This window comes from Salvelinus fontinalis, chromosome 11 (assembly GCF_029448725.1).
Source record: "Salvelinus fontinalis isolate EN_2023a chromosome 11, ASM2944872v1, whole genome shotgun sequence".
Classification (NCBI taxonomy): domain Eukaryota; kingdom Metazoa; phylum Chordata; class Actinopteri; order Salmoniformes; family Salmonidae; genus Salvelinus; species Salvelinus fontinalis.
Window position 1 is genome coordinate 59549334 of NC_074675.1, and position 23111 is coordinate 59572444.

The following is a 23111-nucleotide window of genomic DNA, read 5'->3' on the forward strand; positions in this document are numbered from 1 at the left end:
TCTGTCTGTTTCTCCTCTAGAATACCTGTCTGTCTGTTTCTCCTCTAGACTACCTGTCTGTCTGTCTGTCTGTTTCTCCTCTAGAATACCTGTCTGTCTGTCTGTCTGTTTCTCCTCTAGAATACCTGTCTGTCTGTCTGTTTCTCCTCTAGAATACCTGTCTGTCTGTTTCTCCACTAGATTACCTGTCTGTCTGTTTCTCGTCTAGAATACCTGTCTGCTTATTTGTCAGTTTCTCCACTAGAATACCTGTCTGTCTGTTTCTCCTCTAGATTACCTGTATGTCTGTCTGTTTCTCCACTAGAATACCTGTCTGTCTGTCTGTCTGTTTCTCCTCTAGAATACATGTCTGTCTGTCTGTTTCTCCTCTAGAATACCTGTCTGTCTGTTTCTCCACTAGATTACCTGTCTGTCTGTTTCTCCACTAGAATACCTGTATGTCTGTCTGTTTCTCCACTAGAATACCTGTCTGTCTGTTTCTCCACTAGAATACCTGTCTGTCTGTTTCTCGTCTAGAATACCTGTCTGCTTATTTGTCAGTTTCTCCACTAGAATACCTGTCTGTCTGTTTCTCCTCTAGATTACCTGTATGTCTGTCTGTTTCTCCACTAGAATACCTGTCTGTCTGTTTCTCCACTAGAATACCTGTCTGTCTGTTTCTCCTCTAGAATACCTGTCTGTCTATTTCTCCACTAGAATACATGTCTGTCTGTTTCTCCTCTAGAATACCTGTCTGCTTATTTGTCTGTTTCTCCTCTAGAATACCTGTCTGCTTATTTGTCTGTTTCTCCTCTAGAATACCTGTCTGCTTATTTGTCTGTTTCTCCCCTAGAATACCTGTCTGCTTATTTGTCTGTTTCTCCACTAGAATACCTGTCTGTCTGTTTCTCCTCTAGAATACCTGTCTGTCTGTTTCTCCTCTAGAATACCTGTCTGTCTGTTTCTCCTCTAGAATACCTGTCTGCTTATTTGTCTGTTTCTCCTCTAGAATACCTGTCTGTCTGTTTCTCCTCTAGATTACCTGTCTGCTTATTTGTCTGTTTCTCCTCTAGAATACTTGTCTGATTATTTGTCTGTTTCTCCTCTAGAATACCTGTCTGCTTATTTGTTTGTTTCTCCTCTAGAATACCTGTCTGCTTATTTGTCTGTTTCTCCTCTAGAATACCTGTCTGTCTGTTTCTCCTCTAGAATACCTGTCTGCTTATTTGTCTGTTTCTCCTCTAGAATACCTGTCTGCTTATTTGTCTGTTTCTCCTCTAGAATACCTGTCTGTCTGTTTCTCCTCTAGAATACCTGTCTGCTTATTTGTCTGTTTCTCCTCTAGAATACCTGTCTGCTTATTTGTCTGTTTCTCCTCTAGAATACCTGTCTGTCTGTTTCTCCTCTAGAATACCTGTCTGCTTATTTGTCTGTTTCTCCTCTAGAATACCTGTTTGCTTATTTGTCTGTTTCTCCACTAGAATACCTGTCTGTCTGTCTGTTTCTCCTCTAGAACACCTGTCTGTCTGTTTCTCTTTTAGATTACCTGTCTGTCTGTCTGTCTGTCTGTCTGAAATGTTAATAAAATGTTAAGCAATGCAATAAAGTAATGACTTTACCAATAAGTTACGTTACACGTTATGTTGGCTGACAATTTGTTAGCTACGCTGTCCTTATGAACCACATAGCATATCATTACAGCAGTATGTACCGGTATGTTAGCTAGCTACACTGTCCTTATGAACCACATATCATTACAGCAGTATGGACCGGTATGTTAGCTAGCTACACTGTCCTTATGAACCACATAGCATATCATTACAGCAGTATGTACCGGTATGTTAGCTACACTGTCCTTATGAACCACATATCATTACAGCAGTATGGACCGGTATGTTAGCTACACTGTCCTTATGAACCACATAGCATATCATTACAGCAGTATGGACCGGTATGTTAGCTAGCTACGCTGTCCTTACGAACCACATAACATATCATTACAGCAGTATGGACCGGTATGTTAGCTAGCTACGCTGTCCTTATGAACCACATAGCATATCATTACAGCAGTATGGACCGGTATGTTAGCTAGCTACGCTGTCCTTATGAACCACATAGCATATCATTACAGCAGTATGTACCGGTATGTTAGCTACACTGTCCTTATGAACCACATAGCATATCATTACAGCAGTATGGACCGGTATGTTAGCTACACTGTCCTTATGAACCACATAGCATATCATTACAGCAGTATGGACCGGTATGTTAGCTACACTGTCCTTATGAACCACATAGCATATCATTACAGCAGTATGGACCGGTATGTTAGCTAGCTACACTGTCCTTATGAACCACATAGCATATCATTACAGCAGTATGGACCGGTATGTTAGTTAGCTACACTGTCCTTATGAACCACATAGCATATCATTACAGCAGTATGGACCGGTATGTTAGCTACACTGTCCTTATGAACCACATAGCATATCATTACAGCAGTATGGACCGGTATGTTAGCTACACTGTCCTTATGAACCACATAGCATATAATTACAGCAGTATGGACCGGTATGTTAGCTAGCTACACTGTCCTTATGAACCACATAGCATATCATTACAGCAGTATGGACCGGTATGTTAGCTACACTGTCCTTATGAACCACATAGCATATCATTACAGCAGTATGGACCGGTATGTTAGCTAGCTACACTGTCCTTATGAACCACATAGCATATCATTACAGCAGTATGGACCGGTATGTTAGGTACACTGTCCTTATGAACCACATAGCATATCATTACAGCAGTATGGACCGGTATGTTAGCTAGCTACACTGTCCTTATGAACCACATAGCATATCATTACAGCAGTATGGACCGGTATGTTAGGTACACTATCCTTATGAACCACATAGCATATCATTACAGCAGTATGGACCGGTATGTTAGCTACACTGTCCTTATGAACCACATAGCATATCATTACAGCAGTATGTACCGGTATGTTAGCTAGCTACACTGTCCTTATGAACCACATAGCATATCATTACAGCAGTATGGACCGGTATGTTAGCTAGCTACACTGTCCTTATGAACCACATAGCATATCATTACAGCAGTATGGACCGGTATGTTAGCTACACTGTCCTTATGAACCACATAGCATATCATTACAGCAGTATGTACCGGTATGTTAGCTACACTGTCCTTATGAACCACATAGCATATCATTACAGCAGTATGGACCGGTATGTTAGCTAGCTACACTGTCCTTATGAACCACATAACATATCATTACAGCAGTATGGACCGGTATGTTAGTTAGCTACACTGTCCTTATGAACCATATAGCATATCATTACAGCAGTATGGACCGGTATGTTAGCTACGCTGTCCTTATGAACCACATAGCATATCATTACAGCAGTATGGACCGGTATGTTAGCTACACTGTCCTTATGAACCACATAGCATATCATTACAGCAGTATGTACCGGTATGTTAGCTAGCTACGCTGTCCTTATGAACCACATAGCATATCATTACAGCAGTATGGACCGGTATGTTAGCTAGCTACACTGTCCTTATGAACCACATAGCATATCATTACAGCAGTATGTACCGGTATGTTAGCTACGCTGTCCTTATGAACCACATAGCATATAATTACAGCAGTATGGACCGGTATGTTAGCTACACTGTCCTTATGAACCACATAGCATATCATTACAGCAGTATGTACTGGTATGCTAGCTACGCTGTCCTTATGAACCACATAGCATATCATTACAGCAGTATGGACCGGTATGTTAGCTAGCTACACTGTCCTTATGAACCACATAGCATATCATTACAGCAGTATGGACCGGTATGTTAGCTAGCTACACTGTCCTTATGAACCACATAGCATTACAGCAGTATGTACTGGTATGTTAGCTACACTGTCCTTATGAACCACATAGCATTACAGCAGTATGTACTGGTATGCTAGCTACACTGTCCTTATGAACCACATAGCATATCATTACAGCAGTATGTACCGGTATGTTAGCTACACTGTCCTTATGAACCACATAGCATATCATTACAGCAGTATGGACCGGTATGTTAGCTACACTGTCCTTATGAACCACATAGCATATCATTACAGCAGTATGGACCGGTATGTTAGCTAGCTACACTGTCCTTATGAACCACATAGCATATCATTACAGCAGTATGGACCGGTATGTTAGCTACACTGTCCTTATGAACCACATAGCATATCATTACAGCAGTATGGACCGGTATGTTAGCTACACTGTCCTTATGAACCACATAGCATATCATTACAGCAGTATGGACCGGTATTTTATTTATTTATTTATTTATTTATTTATTTAACCTTTATTTAACCAGGTAGGCAAATTGAGAACACGTTCTCATTTACAATTGCGACCTGGCCAAGATAAAGCAAAGCAGTTCGACACATACAACAACACATAGTTACACATGGAGTAAAAACAAACATAGTCAATAATACAGTGAAAAAAAAATAAGTCTATATACAATGTGAGCAAGTGAGGTGAGATAAGGGAGGTGAAGGCAAACAGATATATGTATAAATAAATAAAATATAAAAAGGCCATGGAGGCGAAGTGAGTACAACACAGCAAGTAAAATAAAAACTAAAAAACACTGGAATGGTTGGTTTGCATTGGAAGAAAGTGCAAAGTAGAGACAGAAATAATGGGGTGCAAAGGAGCAAAATAAATTAATAAATAAATACAGTAGGTAAAGAGGTAGTTGTTTGGGCTAAATTGTAGATGGGTTATGTACAGGTGCAGTAATCTATGAGCTGCTCTGACAGCTGGTATGTTAGCTACACTGTCCTTATGAACCACATAGCATATCATTACAGCAGTATGGACCGGTATGTTAGCTACACTGTCCTTATGAACCACATAGCATATCATTACAGCAGTATGGACCGGTATGTTAGCTACACTGTCCTTATGAACCACATAGCATATCATTACAGCAGTATGGACCGGTATGTTAGCTAGCTACACTGTCCTTATGAACCACATAGCATATCATTACAGCAGTATGGACCGGTATGTTAGCTACACTGTCCTTATGAACCACATACCATATCATTACAGCAGTATGGACCGGTATGTTAGCTACACTGTCCTTATGAACCACATAGCATATCATTACAGCAGTATGGACCGGTATGTTAGCTAGCTACACTGTCCTTATGAACCACATAGCATATCATTACAGCAGTATGGACCGGTATGTTAGGTAGCTACGCTGTCCTTACGAACCACATAGCATATCATTACAGCAGTATGGACCGGTATGTTAGCTAGCTACACTGTCCTTATGAACCACATAGCATATCATTACAGCAGTATGGACCGGTATGTTAGCTACACTGTCCTTATGAACCACATAGCATATCATTACAGCAGTACGGACCGGTATGTTAGCTACACTGTCCTTATGAACCACATAGCATATCATTACAGCAGTACGGACCGGTATGTTAGCTACGCTGTCCTTATGAACCACATAGCATATCATTACAGCAGTTTTGACCGGTATGTTAGCTACACTGTCCTTATGAACCACATAGCATATCATTACAGCAGTATGGACCGGTATGTTAGCTACACTGTCCTTATGAACCACATAGCATATCATTACAGCAGTATGGACCGGTATGTTAGCTACACTGTCCTTATGAACCACATAGCATATCATTACAGCAGTATGTACCGGTATGTTAGCTACACTGTCCTTATGAACCACATAGCATATCATTACAGCAGTATGGACCGGTATGTTAGCTACACTGTCCTTATGAACCACATAACATATCATTACAGCAGTATGGACCGGTATGTTAGCTAGCTACACTGTCCTTATGAACCACATAGCATATCATTACAGCAGTATGGACCGGTATGTTAGCTACACTGTCCTTATGAACCACATAGCATATCATTACAGCAGTATGGACCGGTATGTTAGCTACACTGTCCTTATGAACCACATATCATTACAGCAGTATGGACCGGTATGTTAACTAGCTACACTGTCCTTATGAACCACATAGCATATCATTACAGCAGTATGGACCGGTATGTTAGCTAGCTACACTGTCCTTATGAACCACATAGCATATCATTACAGCAGTATGGACCGGTATGTTAGTTAGCTACACTGTCCTTATGAACCACATAGCATATCATTACAGCAGTATGGACCGGTATGTTAGCTACACTGTCCTTATGAACCACATAGCATATCATTACAGCAGTATGGACCGGTATGTTAGCTAGCTACACTGTCCTTATGAACCACATAGCATTACAGCAGTATGGACCGGTATGTTAGCTACACTGTCCTTATGAACCACATAGCATATCATTACAGCAGTATGGACCGGTATGTTAGCTACACTGTCCTTATGAACCACATAGCATATCATTACAGCAGTATGTACCGGTATGTTAGCTAGCTACGCTGTCCTTATGAACCACATAGCATATCATTACAGCAGTATGGACCGGTATGTTAGCTACACTGTCCTTATGAACCACATAGCATATCATTACAGCAGTATGGACCGGTATGTTAGCTACACTGTCCTTATGAACCACATAGCATATCATTACAGCAGTATGTACCGGTATGTTAGCTAGCTACGCTGTCCTTATGAACCACATAGCATATCATTACAGCAGTATGTACCGGTATGTTAGCTAGCTATACTGTCCTTATGAACCACATAGCATATCATTACAGCAGTATGGACCGGTATGTTAGCTACACTGTCCTTATGAACCACATAGCATATCATTACAGCAGTATGGACCGGTATGTTAGCTAGCTACACTGTCCTTATGAACCACATAGCATATCATTACAGCAGTATGGACCGGTATGTTAGCTACACTGTCCTTATGAACCACATAGCATATCATTACAGCAGTATGTACCGGTATGTTAGCTACACTGTCCTTATGAACCACATAGCATATCATTACAGCAGTATGTACCGGTATGTTAGCTACACTGTCCTTATGAACCACATAGCATATCATTACAGCAGTATGGACCGGTATGTTAGCTAGCTACACTGTCCTTATGAACCACATAGCATATCATTACAGCAGTATGTACCGGTATGTTAGCTACACTGTCCTTATGAACCACATAGCATATCATTATAGCAGTATGGACCGGTATGTTAGCTACACTGTCCTTATGAACCACATAGCATATCATTACAGCAGTATGGACCGGTATGTTAGCTACACTGTCCTTATGAACCACATAGCATATCATTACAGCAGTATGGACCGGTATGTTAGCTACACTGTCCTTATTAACCACATAGCATATCATTACAGCAGTATGGACCGGTATGTTAGCTAGCTACACTGTCCTTATGAACCACATAGCATATCATTACAGCAGTATGGACCGGTATGTTAGCTACACTGTCCTTATGAACCACATAGCATATCATTACAGCAGTATGGACCGGTATGTTAGCTAGCTACACTGTCCTTATGAACCACATAGCATATCATTACAGCAGTATGGACCGGTATGTTAGCTACACTGTCCTTATGAACCACATACCATATCATTACAGCAGTATGGACCGGTATGTTAGCTACACTGTCCTTATGAACCACATAGCATATCATTACAGCAGTATGGACCGGTATGTTAGCTAGCTACGCTGTCCTTATGAACCACATAGCATATCATTACAGCAGTATGGACCGGTATGTTAGCTACCCTGTCCTTATGAACCACATAGCATATCATTACAGCAGTATGGTCCGGTATGTTAGCTACACTGTCCTTATGAACCACATAGCATATCATTACAGCAGTATGGACCGGTATGTTAGCTACACTGTCCTTATGAACCACATACCATATCATTACAGCAGTATGGACCGGTATGTTAGCTACACTGTCCTTATGAACCACATAACATATCATTACAGCAGTATGGACCGGTATGTTAGCTACACTGTCCTTACGAACCACATAGCATATCATTACAGCAGTATGTACCGGTATGTTAGCTACACTGTCCTTATGAACCACATAGCATATCATTACAGCAGTATGGACCGGTATGTTAGCTAGCTACACTGTCCTTATGAACCACATAGCATATCATTACAGCAGTATGGACCGGTATGTTAGCTACACTGTCCTTATGAACCACATAGCATATCATTACAGCAGTATGGACCGGTATGTTAGCTACATTGTCCTTATGAACCACATAGCATATCATTACAGCAGTATGGACCGGTATGTTAGCTAGCTACACTGTCCTTATGAACCACATAGCATATCATTACAGCAGTATGGACCGGTATGTTAGCTAGCTACACTGTCCTTATGAACCACATAGCATATCATTACAGCAGTATGGACCGGTATGTTAGCTACACTGTCTTAATGAACCACATAGCATATCATTACAGCAGTATGGACCGGTATGTTAGCTACACTGTCCTTATGAACCACATAGCATATCATTACAGCAGTATGGACCGGTATGTTAGCTACACTGTCCTTATGAACCACATAGCATATCATTACAGCAGTATGTACCGGTATGTTAGCTACACTGTCCTTATGAACCACATAGCATATCATTACAGCAGTATGGACCGGTATGTTAGCTACACTGTCCTTATGAACCACATAGCATATCATTACAGCAGTATGGACCGGTATGTTAGCTACACTGTCCTTATGAACCACATAGCATATCATTACAGCAGTATGGACCGGTATGTTAGCTAGCTACGCTGTCCTTATGAACCACATAGCATATCATTACAGCAGTATGTACCGGTATATTAGCTACACTGTCCTTATGAACCACATAGCATATCATTACAGCAGTATGGACCGGTATGTTAGCTACACTGTCCTTATGAACCACATAGCATATCATTACAGCAGTATGTACCGGTATGTTAGCTAGCTACACTGTCCTTATGAACCACATAGCATATCATTACAGCAGTATGGACCGGTATGTTAGCTACACTGTCCTTATGAACCACATAGCATATCATTACAGCAGTATGGACCGGTATTTTATTTATTTATTTATTTAACCTTTATTTAACCAGGTAGGCAAATTGAGAACACGTTCTCATTTACAATTGCGACCTGGCCAAGATAAAGCAAAGCAGTTCGACACATACAACAACACATAGTTACACATGGAGTAAAAACAAACATAGTCAATAATACAGTGAAAAAAAAATAAGTCTATATACAATGTGAGCAAGTGAGGTGAGATAAGGGAGGTGAAGGCAAACAGATATATGTATAAATAAATAAAATATAAAAAGGCCATGGAGGCGAAGTGAGTACAACACAGCAAGTAAAATAAAAACTAAAAAACACTGGAATGGTTGGTTTGCATTGGAAGAAAGTGCAAAGTAGAGACAGAAATAATGGGGTGCAAAGGAGCAAAATAAATTAATAAATAAATACAGTAGGTAAAGAGGTAGTTGTTTGGGCTAAATTGTAGATGGGTTATGTACAGGTGCAGTAATCTATGAGCTGCTCTGACAGCTGGTATGTTAGCTACACTGTCCTTATGAACCACATAGCATATCATTACAGCAGTATGGACCGGTATGTTAGCTAGCTACGCTGTCCTTATGAACCACATAGCATACCATTACAGCAGTATGGACCGGTATGTTAGCTAGCTACGCTGTCCTTACGAACCACATAGCATATCATTACAGCAGTATGGACCGGTATGTTAGCTAGCTACACTGTCCTTATGAACCACATAGCATTACAGCAGTATGGACCGGTATGTTAGCTAGCTACACTGTCCTTATGAACCACATAGCATATCATTACAGCAGTATGGACCGGTATGTTAGCTAGCTACACTGTCCTTATGAACCACATAGCATATCATTACAGCAGTATGGACCGGTATGTTAGCTAGCTACGCTGTCCTTATGAACCACATAGCATATCATTACAGCAGTATGGACCGGTATGTTAGCTAGCTACACTGTCCTTATGAACCACATAGCATATCATTACAGCAGTATGGACCGGTATGTTAGCTACACTGTCCTTATGAACCACATAGCATATCATTACAGCAGTATGTACCGGTATGTTAGCTACACTGTCCTTATGAACCACATAGCATATCATTACAGCAGTATGGACCGGTATGTTAGCTAGCTACACTGTCCTTATGAACCACATAGCATATCATTACAGCAGTATGGACCGGTATGTTAGCTAGCTACACTGTCCTTATGAACCACATAGCATATCATTACAGCAGTATGGACCGGTATGTTAGCTACACTGTCCTTATGAACCACATAGCATATCATTACAGCAGTATGTACCGGTATGTTAGCTACACTGTCCTTATGAACCACATAGCATATCATTATAGCAGTATGGACCGGTATGTTAGCTACACTGTCCTTATGAACCACATAGCATATCATTACAGCAGTATGTACCGGTATGTTAGCTACACTGTCCTTATGAACCACATAGCATATCATTATAGCAGTATGGACCGGTATGTTAGCTACACTGTCCTTATGAACCACATAGCATATCATTACAGCAGTATGGACTGGTATGTTAGCTAGCTACACTGTCCTTATGAACCACATAGCATATCATTACAGCAGTATGGACCGGTATGTTAGCTAGCTACGCTGTCCTTATGAACCACATAGCATATCATTACAGCAGTATGGACCGGTATGTTAGCTACGCTGTCCTTATGAACCACATAGCATATCATTACAGCAGTATGGACCGGTATGTTAGCTACACTGTCCTTATGAACCATATAGCATATCATTACAGCAGTATGGACCGGTATGTTAGCTACACTGTCCTTATGAACCACATAGCATATCATTACAGCAGTATGTACCGGTATGTTAGCTACACTGTCCTTATGAACCACATAGCATATCATTACAGCAGTATGGACCGGTATGTTAGCTACACTGTCCTTATGAACCACATAGCATATCATTACAGCAGTATGGACCGGTATGTTAGCTAGCTACACTGTCCTTATGAACCACATAACATATCATTACAGCAGTATGGACCGGTATGTTAGCTAGCTACACTGTCCTTATGAACCACATAGCATATCATTACAGCAGTATGTACCGGTATGTTAGCTACACTGTCCTTATGAACCACATAGCATATCATTACAGCAGTATGGACCGGTATGTTAGCTACACTGTCCTTATGAACCACATAGCATATCATTACAGCAGTATGGACCGGTATGTTAGCTACACTGTCCTTATGAACCACATAGCATATCATTACAGCAGTATGGACCGGTATGTTAGCTAGCTACACTGGCCTTATGAACCACATAGCATATCATTACAGCAGTATGGACCGGTATATTAGCTAGCTACGCTGTCCTTATGAACCACATAGCATATCATTACAGCAGTATGGACCGGTATGTTAGCTACACTGTCCTTATGAACCACATAGCATATCATTACAGCAGTATGGACCGGTATGTTAGCTAGCTACACTGTCCTTATGAACCACATAGCATATCATTACAGCAGTATGGACCGGTATGTTAGCTAGCTACGCTGTCCTTATGAACCACATAGCATATCATTACAGCAGTATGGACCGGTATGTTAGCTAGCTACACTGTCCTTATGAACCACATAGCATATCATTACAGCAGTATGGACCGGTATGTTAGCTACGCTGTCCTTATGAACCACATAGCATATCATTACAGCAGTATGGACCGGTATGTTAGCTACACTGTCCTTATGAACCACATAGCATATCATTACAGCAGTATGTACCGGTATGTTAGCTACGCTGTCCTTATGAACCACATAGCATATCATTACAGCAGTATGGACCGGTATGTTAGTTAGCTACGCTGTCCTTATGAACCACATAGCATATCATTACAGCAGTATGGACCGGTATGTTAGTTAGCTACGCTGTCCTTATGAACCACATAGCATATCATTACAGCAGTATGGACCGGTATGTTAGTTAGCTACACTGTCCTTATGAACCACATAGCATATCATTACAGCAGTATGGACCGGTATGTTAGTTAGCTACGCTGTCCTTATGAACCACATAGCATATCATTACAGCAGTATGGACCGGTATGTTAGTTAGCTACGCTGTCCTTATGAACCACATAGCATATCATTACAGCAGTATGGACCGGTATGTTAGCTACGCTGTCCTTATGAACCACATAGCATATCATTACAGCAGTATGTACCGGTATGTTAGCTACACTGTCCTTATGAACCACATAGCATATCATTACAGCAGTATGGACCGGTATGTTAGCTACACTGTCCTTATGAACCACATAGCATATCATTACAGCAGTATGGACCGGTATGTTAGCTAGCTACACTGTCCTTATGAACCACATAACATATCATTACAGCAGTATGGACCGGTATGTTAGCTACGCTGTCCTTATGAACCACATAGCATATCATTACAGCAGTATGTACCGGTATGTTAGCTACACTGTCCTTATGAACCACATAGCATATCATTACAGCAGTATGGACCGGTATGTTAGCTACACTGTCCTTATGAACCACATAGCATATCATTACAGCAGTATGTACCGGTATGTTAGCTACACTGTCCTTATGAACCACATAGCATATCATTACAGCAGTATGGACCGGTATGTTAGCTACACTGTCCTTATGAACCACATAGCATATCATTACAGCAGTATGGACCGGTATGTTAGCTACACTGTCCTTATGAACCACATAGCATATCATTACAGCAGTATGGACCGGTATGTTAGCTAGCTACACTGGCCTTATGAACCACATAGCATATCATTACAGCAGTATGGACCGGTATATTAGCTAGCTACGCTGTCCTTATGAACCACATAGCATATCATTACAGCAGTATGGACCGGTATGTTAGCTACACTGTCCTTATGAACCACATAGCATATCATTACAGCAGTATGGACCGGTATGTTAGCTACACTGTCCTTATGAACCACATAGCATATCATTACAGCAGTATGGACCGGTATGTTAGTTAGCTACACTGTCCTTATGAACCACATAGCATATCATTACAGCAGTATGGACCGGTATGTTAGCTAGCTACGCTGTCCTTATGAACCACATAGCATATCATTACAGCAGTATGGACCGGTATGTTAGCTAGCTACACTGTCCTTATGAACCACATAGCATATCATTACAGCAGTATGGACCGGTATGTTAGCTACACTGTCCTTATGAACCACATAGCATATCATTACAGCAGTATGGACCGGTATGTTAGCTAGCTACACTGTCCTTATGAACCACATAGCATATCATTACAGCAGTATGGACCGGTATGTTAGCTAGCTACACTGTCCTTATGAACCACATAGCATATCATTACAGCAGTATGTACCGGTATGTTAGCTACGCTGTCCTTATGAACCACATAGCATATCATTACAGCAGTATGGACCGGTATGTTAGCTACACTGTCCTTATGAACCACATAGCATATCATTACAGCAGTATGGACCGGTATGTTAGCTACACTGTCCTTATGAACCACATAGCATATCATTACAGCAGTATGGACCGGTATGTTAGCTAGCTACACTGTCCTTATGAACCACATAGCATATCATTACAGCAGTATGTACCGGTATGTTAGCTACGCTGTCCTTATGAACCACATAGCATATCATTACAGCAGTATGGACCGGTATGTTAGCTAGCTACACTGTCCTTATGAACCACATAGCATATCATTACAGCAGTATGGACCGGTATGTTAGCTACACTGTCCTTATGAACCACATAGCATATCATTACAGCAGTATGGACCGGTATGTTAGCTACACTGTCCTTATGAACCACATAGCATATCATTACAGCAGTATGGACCGGTATGTTAGCTACACTGTCCTTATGAACCACATAGCATATCATTACAGCAGTATGGACCGGTATGTTAGTTAGCTACGCTGTCCTTATGAACCACATAGCATATCATTACAGCAGTATGGACCGGTATGTTAGTTAGCTACGCTGTCCTTATGAACCACATAGCATATCATTACAGCAGTATGGACCGGTATGTTAGTTAGCTACGCTGTCCTTATGAACCACATAGCATATCATTACAGCAGTATGGACCGGTATGTTAGTTAGCTACACTGTCCTTATGAACCACATAACATATCATTACAGCAGCATGTACTGGTATGTTAGCTAGCTACCTAACGCTAGTTGGCTACTAATACATCAAACTTGCCAGCGCACTCTGAGCGCACTGTGGCACTCCAGATTAAATTTACGAACACACCCGAAGTCATAAAATGTGTAGTTAGTATTTTGTTATGCTAACAAGCACGCAAGGTTGCATAGCAACAGCATCAACTTCCGGTAGACAGGCGTAGCACTAGTACGCCCAACTGAAAGGATACCGTTTGTTTACATGTATACTAAAATGAACTCATAGTATATAGTATTTAGTATATACTCATTAGGTGCGTAGTATGCAGTATGTTAGTATGGGTATTAGAACACAGTCTCCTGCTGATGATGTGTTTACCCTGCAGATTCAACTAAGTTAATTATCCTCTCTCTCTCTTTTCCCACTTTCTCCTGTCTCTCCCTGTCTCTCCCTGTCTCTCCCTGTCTCTCCCTGTCTCTCCCTGTCTCTCCCTCTCTCTCTCTCTCTCTCTCCCTCTCTCCCTCTCTCCCTCTCTCCCTCTCTCCCTCTCTCCCTCCCTCTAGATGTACTGTTTATTGCGTGACTGGCCCCTGATGCAACCAGAGAGTGCCCTGGAGCTGTTGGACTGTAACTTCCCTGACCCCATGGTTCGAGAGTTCGCCCTGCGTTGCCTCGTACAGGGCCTCACTGATGACAAGCTCAGCCAGTACCTCCTACAGTTAGTACAGGTCTGTCTGTCTGTCTGTCTATTTCTCCTACAGCTAGTACAGGTCTGTCTGTCTGTCTCTCTATTTCTCCTACAGCTAGTACAGGTCTGTCTGTCTATTTCTCCTACAGCTAGTACAGGTCTGTCTGTCTGTCTGTCTATTTCTCCTACAGCTAGTACAGGTCTGTCTCTCTATTTCTCCTACAGCTAGTACAGGTCTGTCTGTCTGTCTATTTCTCCTACAGCTAGTACAGGTCTGTCTGTCTGTCTATTTCTCCTACAGCTAGTACAGGTCTGTCTGTCTGTCTATTTCTCCTACAGCTAGTACAGGTCTGTCTGTCTGTCTATTTCTCCTACAGCTAGTACAGGTCTGTCTGTCTGTCTATTTATACTACAGCTAGTACAGGTCTGTCTGTCTGTCTATTTCTCCTACAGCTAGTACAGGTCTGTCTGTCTGTCTGTCTGTCTGTCTGTCTGTCTGTCTGTCTGTCTATTTCTCCTACAGCTAGTACAGGTCTGTCTGTCTATTTCTCCTACAGCTAGTACAGGTCTGTCTGTCTGTCTGTCTATTTCTCCTGCAGCTAGTACAGGTCTGTCTGTCTGTCTATTTCTCCTACAGCTAGTACAGGTCTGTCTGTCTCTCTATTTCTCCTACAGCTAGTACAGGTCTGTCTGTCTATTTCTCCTACAGCTAGTACAGGTCTGTCTGTCTGTCTGTCTATTTCTCCTACAGCTAGTACAGGTCTGTCTGTCTGTCTATTTCTCCTACAGCTAGTACAGGTCTCTCTGTCAATAGTCAAGAGAGAATCTCCATTGAAAATGCCTTGTAGTCTAACACTAGGCCTAATCTGTGTTTTGGCCCCATAGAGTGTAGTCTAACACGAGGCCTAATCTGTGTTTTGGCCCCATAGAGTGTAGTCTAACACTAGGCCTAATCTGTGTTTTGGCCCCATAGAGTGTAGTCTAACACTAGGCCTAATCTGTGTTTTGGGCCCATAGAGTGTAGTCTAACACTAGGCCTAATCTGTGTTTTGGGCCCATAGAGTGTAGTCTAACACTAGGCCTAATCTGTGTTTTGGCCCCATAGAGTGTAGTCTGACACTAGGCCTAATCTGTGTTTTGGCCCCATAGAGTGTAGTCTGACACTAGGCCTAATCTGTGTTTTGGCCCCATAGAGTGTAGTCTAACACTAGGCCTAATCTGTGTTTTGGGCCCATAGAGTGTAGTCTAACACGAGGCCTAATCTGTGTTTTGGCCCCATAGAGTGTAGTCTAACACTAGGCCTAATCTGTGTTTTGGCCCCATAGAGTGTAGTCTAACACTAGGCCTAATCTGTGTTTTGGCCCCATAGAGTGTAGTCTAACACTAGGCCTAATCTGTGTTTTGGGCCCATAGAGTGTAGTCTAACACTAGGCCTAATCTGTGTTTTGGCCCCATAGAGTGTAGTCTAACACTAGGCCTAATCTGTGTTTTGGCCCCATAGAGTGTAGTCTAACACTAGGCCTAATCTGTGTTTTGGCCCCATAGAGTGTAGTCTAACACTAGGCCTAATCTGTGTTTTGGCCCCATAGAGTGTAGTCTAACACTAGGCCTAATCTGTGTTTTGGACCCATAGAGTGTAGTCTAACACTAGGCCTAATCTGTGTTTTGGCCCCATAGAGTGTAGTCTAACACGAGGCCTAATCTGTGTTTTGGCCCCATAGAGTGTAGTCTAACACTAGGCCTAATCTGTGTTTTGGTCCCATAGAGTGTAGTCTAACACTAGGCCTAATCTGTGTTTTGGCCCCATAGAGTGTAGTCTAACACTAGGCCTAATCTGTGTTTTGGTCCCATAGAGTGTAGTCTAACACTAGGCCTAATCTGTGTTTTGGCACCATATAGAGTGTAGTCTAACACTAGGCCTAATCTGTGTTTTGGCACCATATAGAGTGTAGTCTAACACTAGGCCTAATCTGTGTTTTGGTCCCATAGAGTGTAGTCTAACACTAGGCCTAATCTGTGTTTTGGCCCCATAGAGTGTACATGTGTCCCATTTCTCAGGTGTTGAAGTATGAGATGTACCTGGACAACCCTCTGGCCAGGTTCCTCATTAAGAAAGCTCTGACCAACCAGAGGATAGGACATTTCTTCTTCTGGCATCTCAAGTAAGTCTGCTACTATAGCACCCTATTCACCCTACCTACTGCACTACTATAGCACCCTATTCACCCTACCTACTGCACTACTATAGCACCCTATTCACCCTACCTACTGCACTACTATAGCACCCTATTCACCCTACCTACTGCACTACTATAACACCCTCTTCACCCTACCTACTGCACTACTATAGCACCCTATTCACCCTACCTACTGCACTACTATAGCACCCTATTCACCCTACCTACTGCACTACTATAGCACCCTATTCACCCTACCTACTGCACTACTATAGCACCCTATTCACCCTACCTACTGCACTACTATAGCACCCTATTCACCCTACCTACTGCACTACTATAGCACCCTATTCACCCCACCTACTGCACTACTATAGCACCCTATTCACCCTACCTACTGCACCCTATTCACCCTACCTACTGCACTACTATAGCACCCTATTCACCCTACCTACTGGACTACTATAACACCCTATTCACCCTACCTACTGCACTACTATAGCACCCTATTCACCCTACCTACTGCACTACTATAGAACCCTATTCACCCCACCTACTGCACTACTATAGCACCCTATTCACCCTACCTACTGCACCCTATTCACCCTACCTACTGCACTACTATAGCACCCTATTCACCCTACCTACTGGACTACTATAACACCCTATTCACCCTACCTACTGCACTACTATAGCACCCTATTCACCCTACCTACTGCACCCTATTCACCCTACCTACTGCACTACTATAGCACCCTATTCACCCTACCTACTGGACTACTATAACACCCTATTCACCCTACCTACTGCACCCTATTCACCCTACCTACTGCACTACTATAGCACCCTATTCACCTTACCTACTGCACTACTATAGCACCCTACCTACTGCACTACTATAGCACCCTATTCACCCTACCTACTGCACTACTATAGCACCCTATTCACTCTATCTACTGCACTACTATAGCACCCTATTCACCCTACCTACTGCACTACTATAGCACCCTATTCACCCTACCTACTGCACTACTATAGCACCCTATTCACCCTACCTACTGCACTACTATAGCACCCTATTCACCCTACCTACTGCACTACTATAGCACCCTATTCACCCTACCTACTGCACTACTATAGCACCCTATTCACCCTACCTACTGCACTACTATAGCACCCTATTCACCCTACCTACTGACCTACTATAGCACCCTATTCACCCTACCTACTGCACTACTATAGCACCCTATTCACCCTACCTACTGCACTACTATAGCACCCTATTCACCCTACCTACTGCACTACTATAGCACCCTATTCACCCCACCTACTGCACTACTATAGCACCCTATTCACCCTACCTACTGCACTACTATAGCACCCTATTCACCCTACCTACTGCACTACTATAACAACCTATTCACCCTACCTACTGCACTACTATAGCACCCTATTCACCCTACCTACTGCACTACTATAGCACCCTATTCACCCTACCTACTGCACTACTATAGCACCCTATTCACCCTACCTACTGCACTACTATAGCACCCTATTCACCCTACCTACTGCACTACTATAGCACCCTATTCACCCTACCTACTGCACTACTATAACACCCTATTCACCCTACCTACTGCACTACTATAACACCCTATTCACCCTACCTACTGCAATACTATAGCACCCTATTCACCCTACCTACTGCACTACTATAGCACCCTATTCACCCTACCTACTGCAATACTATAGCACCCTATTCACCCTACCTACTGCACTACTATAACACCCTATTCACCCTACCTACTGCACTACTATAGCACCCTATTCACCCTACCTACTGCAATACTATAGCACCCTATTCACCCTACCTACTGCACTACTATAACACCCTATTCACCCTACCTACTGCACTACTATAGCACCCTATTCACCCTACCTACTGCAATACTATAGCACCCTATTCACCCTACCTACTGCACTACTATAGCACCCTATTCACCTTACCTACTGCAATACTATAGCACCCTATTCACCCTACCTACTGCACTACTATAGCACCCTATTCACCCTACCTACTGCAATACTATAGCACCCTATTCACCCTACCTACTGCACTACTATAGCACCCTATTCACCTACCTACTGCACTACTATAGCACCCTATTCACCCTACCTACTGCACTACTATAGCACCCTATTCACCCTACCTACTGCACTACTATAGCACCCTATTCACCCTACCTACTGCACTACTATAGCACCCTATTCACCCTACCTACTGCACTACTATAGCACCCTATTCACCCTACCTACTGCACCCTATTCACCCTACCTACTGCACTACTATAGCACCCTATTCACCCTACCTACTGCACTACTATAGCACCCTATTCACCCTACCTACTGCACCCTATTCACCCTACCTACTGGACTACTATAACACCCTATTCACCCTACCTACTGCACTACTATAGCACCCTACCTACTGCACTACTATAGCACCCTATTCACCCTACCTACTGCAATACTATAGCACCCTATTCACCCTACCTACTGCACTACTATAGCACCCTATTCACCTTACCTACTGCAATACTATAGCACCCTATTCACCCTACCTACTGCACTACTATAGCACCCTATTCACCCTACCTACTGCAATACTATAGCACCCTATTCACCCTACCTACTGCACTACTATAGCACCCTATTCACCCTACCTACTGCACTACTATAGCACCCTATTCACCCTACCTACTGCACTACTATAGCACCCTATTCACCCTACCTACTGCACTACTATAGCACCCTATTCACCATATCTACTGCACTACTATAGCACCCTATTCACCCTACCTACTGCACTACTATAGCACCCTATTCACCCTACCTACTGCACCCTATTCACCCTACCTACTGCACTACTATAGCACCCTATTCACCCTACCTACTGCACTACTATAGCACCCTATTCACCCTACCTACTGCACCCTATTCACCCTACCTACTGGACTACTATAACACCCTATTCACCCTACCTACTGCACTACTATAACACCCTATTCACCCTACCTACTGCACTACTATAACACCCTATTCACCCTACCTACTGCACTACTATAGCACCCTATTCACCCTACCTACTGCACTACTATAGCACCCTATTCACCCTACCTACTGCACTACTATAGCACCCTATTCACCCTACCTACTGCACTACTATAGCACCCTATTCACCCTACCTACTGCACTACTATAGCACCCTATTCACCCTACCTACTGCACTACTATAGCACCCTATTCACCCTACCTACTGCACTACTATAACACCCTATTCACCCTACCTACTGCACTACTATAGCACCCTATTCACCCTACCTACTGCACTACTATAGCACCCTATTCACCCTACCTACTGCACTACTATAGCACCCTATTCACCCTACCTACTGCACTACTATAGCACCCTATTCACCCTACCTACTGCACTACTATAGCACCCTATTCACCCTACCTACTGCACTGCTATAGCACCCTATTCACTCTACCTTCTGCAATACTATAGCACCCTATTCACCCTACCTACTGCACTACTATAGCACTCTATTCACCCTACCTACTGTATTACTATAGCACCCTATTCACCCTACCTACTGCACTACTATAACACCCTATTCACCCTACCTACTGCACTACTATAGCACCCTATTCACCCTACCTACTGCACTACTATAACACCCTATTCACCCTACCTACTGCACTACTATAACACCCTATTCACCCTACCTACTGCACTACTATAGCACCCTATTCACCCTACCTACTGCACTACTATAGCACCCTATTCACCCTACCTACTGCACTACTATAACACCCTATTCACCCTACCTACTGCACTACTATAGCACCCTATTCACCCTACCTACTGCAATACTATAGCACCCTATTCACCCTACCTACTGCACTACTATAGCACCCTATTCACCCTACCTACTGCAATACTATAGCACCCTATTCACCCTACCTACTGCACTACTATAGCACCCTATTCACCCTACCTACTGCAATACTATAGCACCCTATTCACCCTACCTACTGCACTACTATAGCACCCTATTCACCCTACCTACTGCACTACTATAGCACCCTATTCACCCTACCTACTGCACTACTATAGCACCCTATTCACCCTACCTACTGCACTACTATAGCACCCTATTCACCCTATCTACTGCACTACTATAGTACCCTATTCACCCTACCTACTGCACTACTATAGCACCCTATTCACCCTACCTACTGCACCCTATTCACCCTACCTACTGCACTACTATAGCACCCTATTCACCCTACCTACTGCACTACTATAGCACCCTATTCACCCTACCTACTGCACCCTATTCACCCTACCTACTGGACTACTATAACACCCTATTCACCCTACCTACTGCACTACTATAGCACCCTATTCACCCTACCTACTGCACCCTATTCACCCTACCTACTGCACTACTATAACACCCTATTCACCCTACCTACTGCACTACTATAACACCCTATTCACCGTACCTACTGCACCCTATTCACCCTACCTACTGCACTACTATAGCACCATATTCACCCTACCTACTGCACTACTATAGCACCCGATTCACCCTACCTACTGCACTACTATAGCACCCTATTCACCCTACCTACTGCACTACTATAGCACCCTATTCACCCTACCTACTGCACTACTATAGCACCCTCTTCACCCTACCTACTGCACTACTATAGCACCCTATTCACCCTACCTACTGCACTACTATAACACCCTATTCACCCTACCTACTGCACTACTATAGCACCCTATTCACCCTACCTACTGCACTACTATAGCACCCTATTCACCCTACCTACTGCACTACTATAGCACCCTATTCACCCTACCTACTGCACTACTATAGCACCCTATTCACCCTACCTACTGCACTACTATAGCACCCTATTCACCCTACCTACTGCACTACTATAGCACCCTATTCACTCTACCTTCTGCAATACTATAGCACCCTATTCACCCTACCTACTGCACTACTATAGCACCCTATTCACCCTACCTACTGCACTACTATGGCACCCTATTCACCCTACCTACTGCACTACTATAGCACCCTACCTACTGCACTACTATAGCACCCTATTCACCCTACCTACTGCACTACTATAGCACCCTATTCACCCTACCTACTGCACTACTATAACACCCTATTCACCCTACCTACTGCACTACTATAACACCCTATTCACCCTACCTACTGCACTACTATAGCACCCTATTCACCCTACCTACTGCACTACTATAGCACCCTATTCACCCTACCTACTGCACTACTATAACACCCTATTCACCCTACCTACTGCACTACTATAGCACCCTATTCACCCTACCTACTGCAATACTATAGCACCCTATTCACCCTACCTACTGCACTACTATAGCACCCTATTCACCCTACCTACTGCAATACTATAGCACCCTATTCACCCTACCTACTGCACTACTATAGCACCCTATTCACCCTACCTACTGCAATACTATAGCACCCTATTCACCCTACCTACTGCACTACTATAGCACCCTATTCACCCTACCTACTGCACTACTATAGCACCCTATTCACCCTACCTACTGCACTACTATAGCACCCTATTCACCCTACCTACTGCACTACTATAGCACCCTATTCACCCTATCTACTGCACTACTATAGTACCCTATTCACCCTACCTACTGCACTACTATAGCACCCTATTCACCCTACCTACTGCACCCTATTCACCCTACCTACTGCACTACTATAGCACCCTATTCACCCTACCTACTGCACTACTATAGCACCCTATTCACCCTACCTACTGCACCCTATTCACCCTACCTACTGGACTACTATAACACCCTATTCACCCTACCTACT

At 42.9% G+C, this 23111-nt stretch overlaps 1 protein-coding gene across 4 annotated transcripts in view; it reads left to right on the forward strand.

The window, feature by feature from the left end:
* Positions 1–23111, forward strand: part of LOC129866024 (phosphatidylinositol 4,5-bisphosphate 3-kinase catalytic subunit alpha isoform-like) — a 127328-nt gene that overhangs the window by 61042 nt on the left and 43175 nt on the right. For all 4 annotated transcript variants that reach the window (XR_008761463.1, XR_008761464.1, XM_055939160.1 and 1 more), the window contains exons 14-15: positions 14847–15011; positions 17030–17133. Coding sequence is in view for 2 of the 4 variants with exons in the window: in XM_055939160.1 (XP_055795135.1) it covers positions 14847–15011; positions 17030–17133 (269 nt within the window). In the remaining 2 variants the exon portion in view is untranslated. The remainder of the gene's footprint in view (positions 1–14846; positions 15012–17029; positions 17134–23111) is intronic.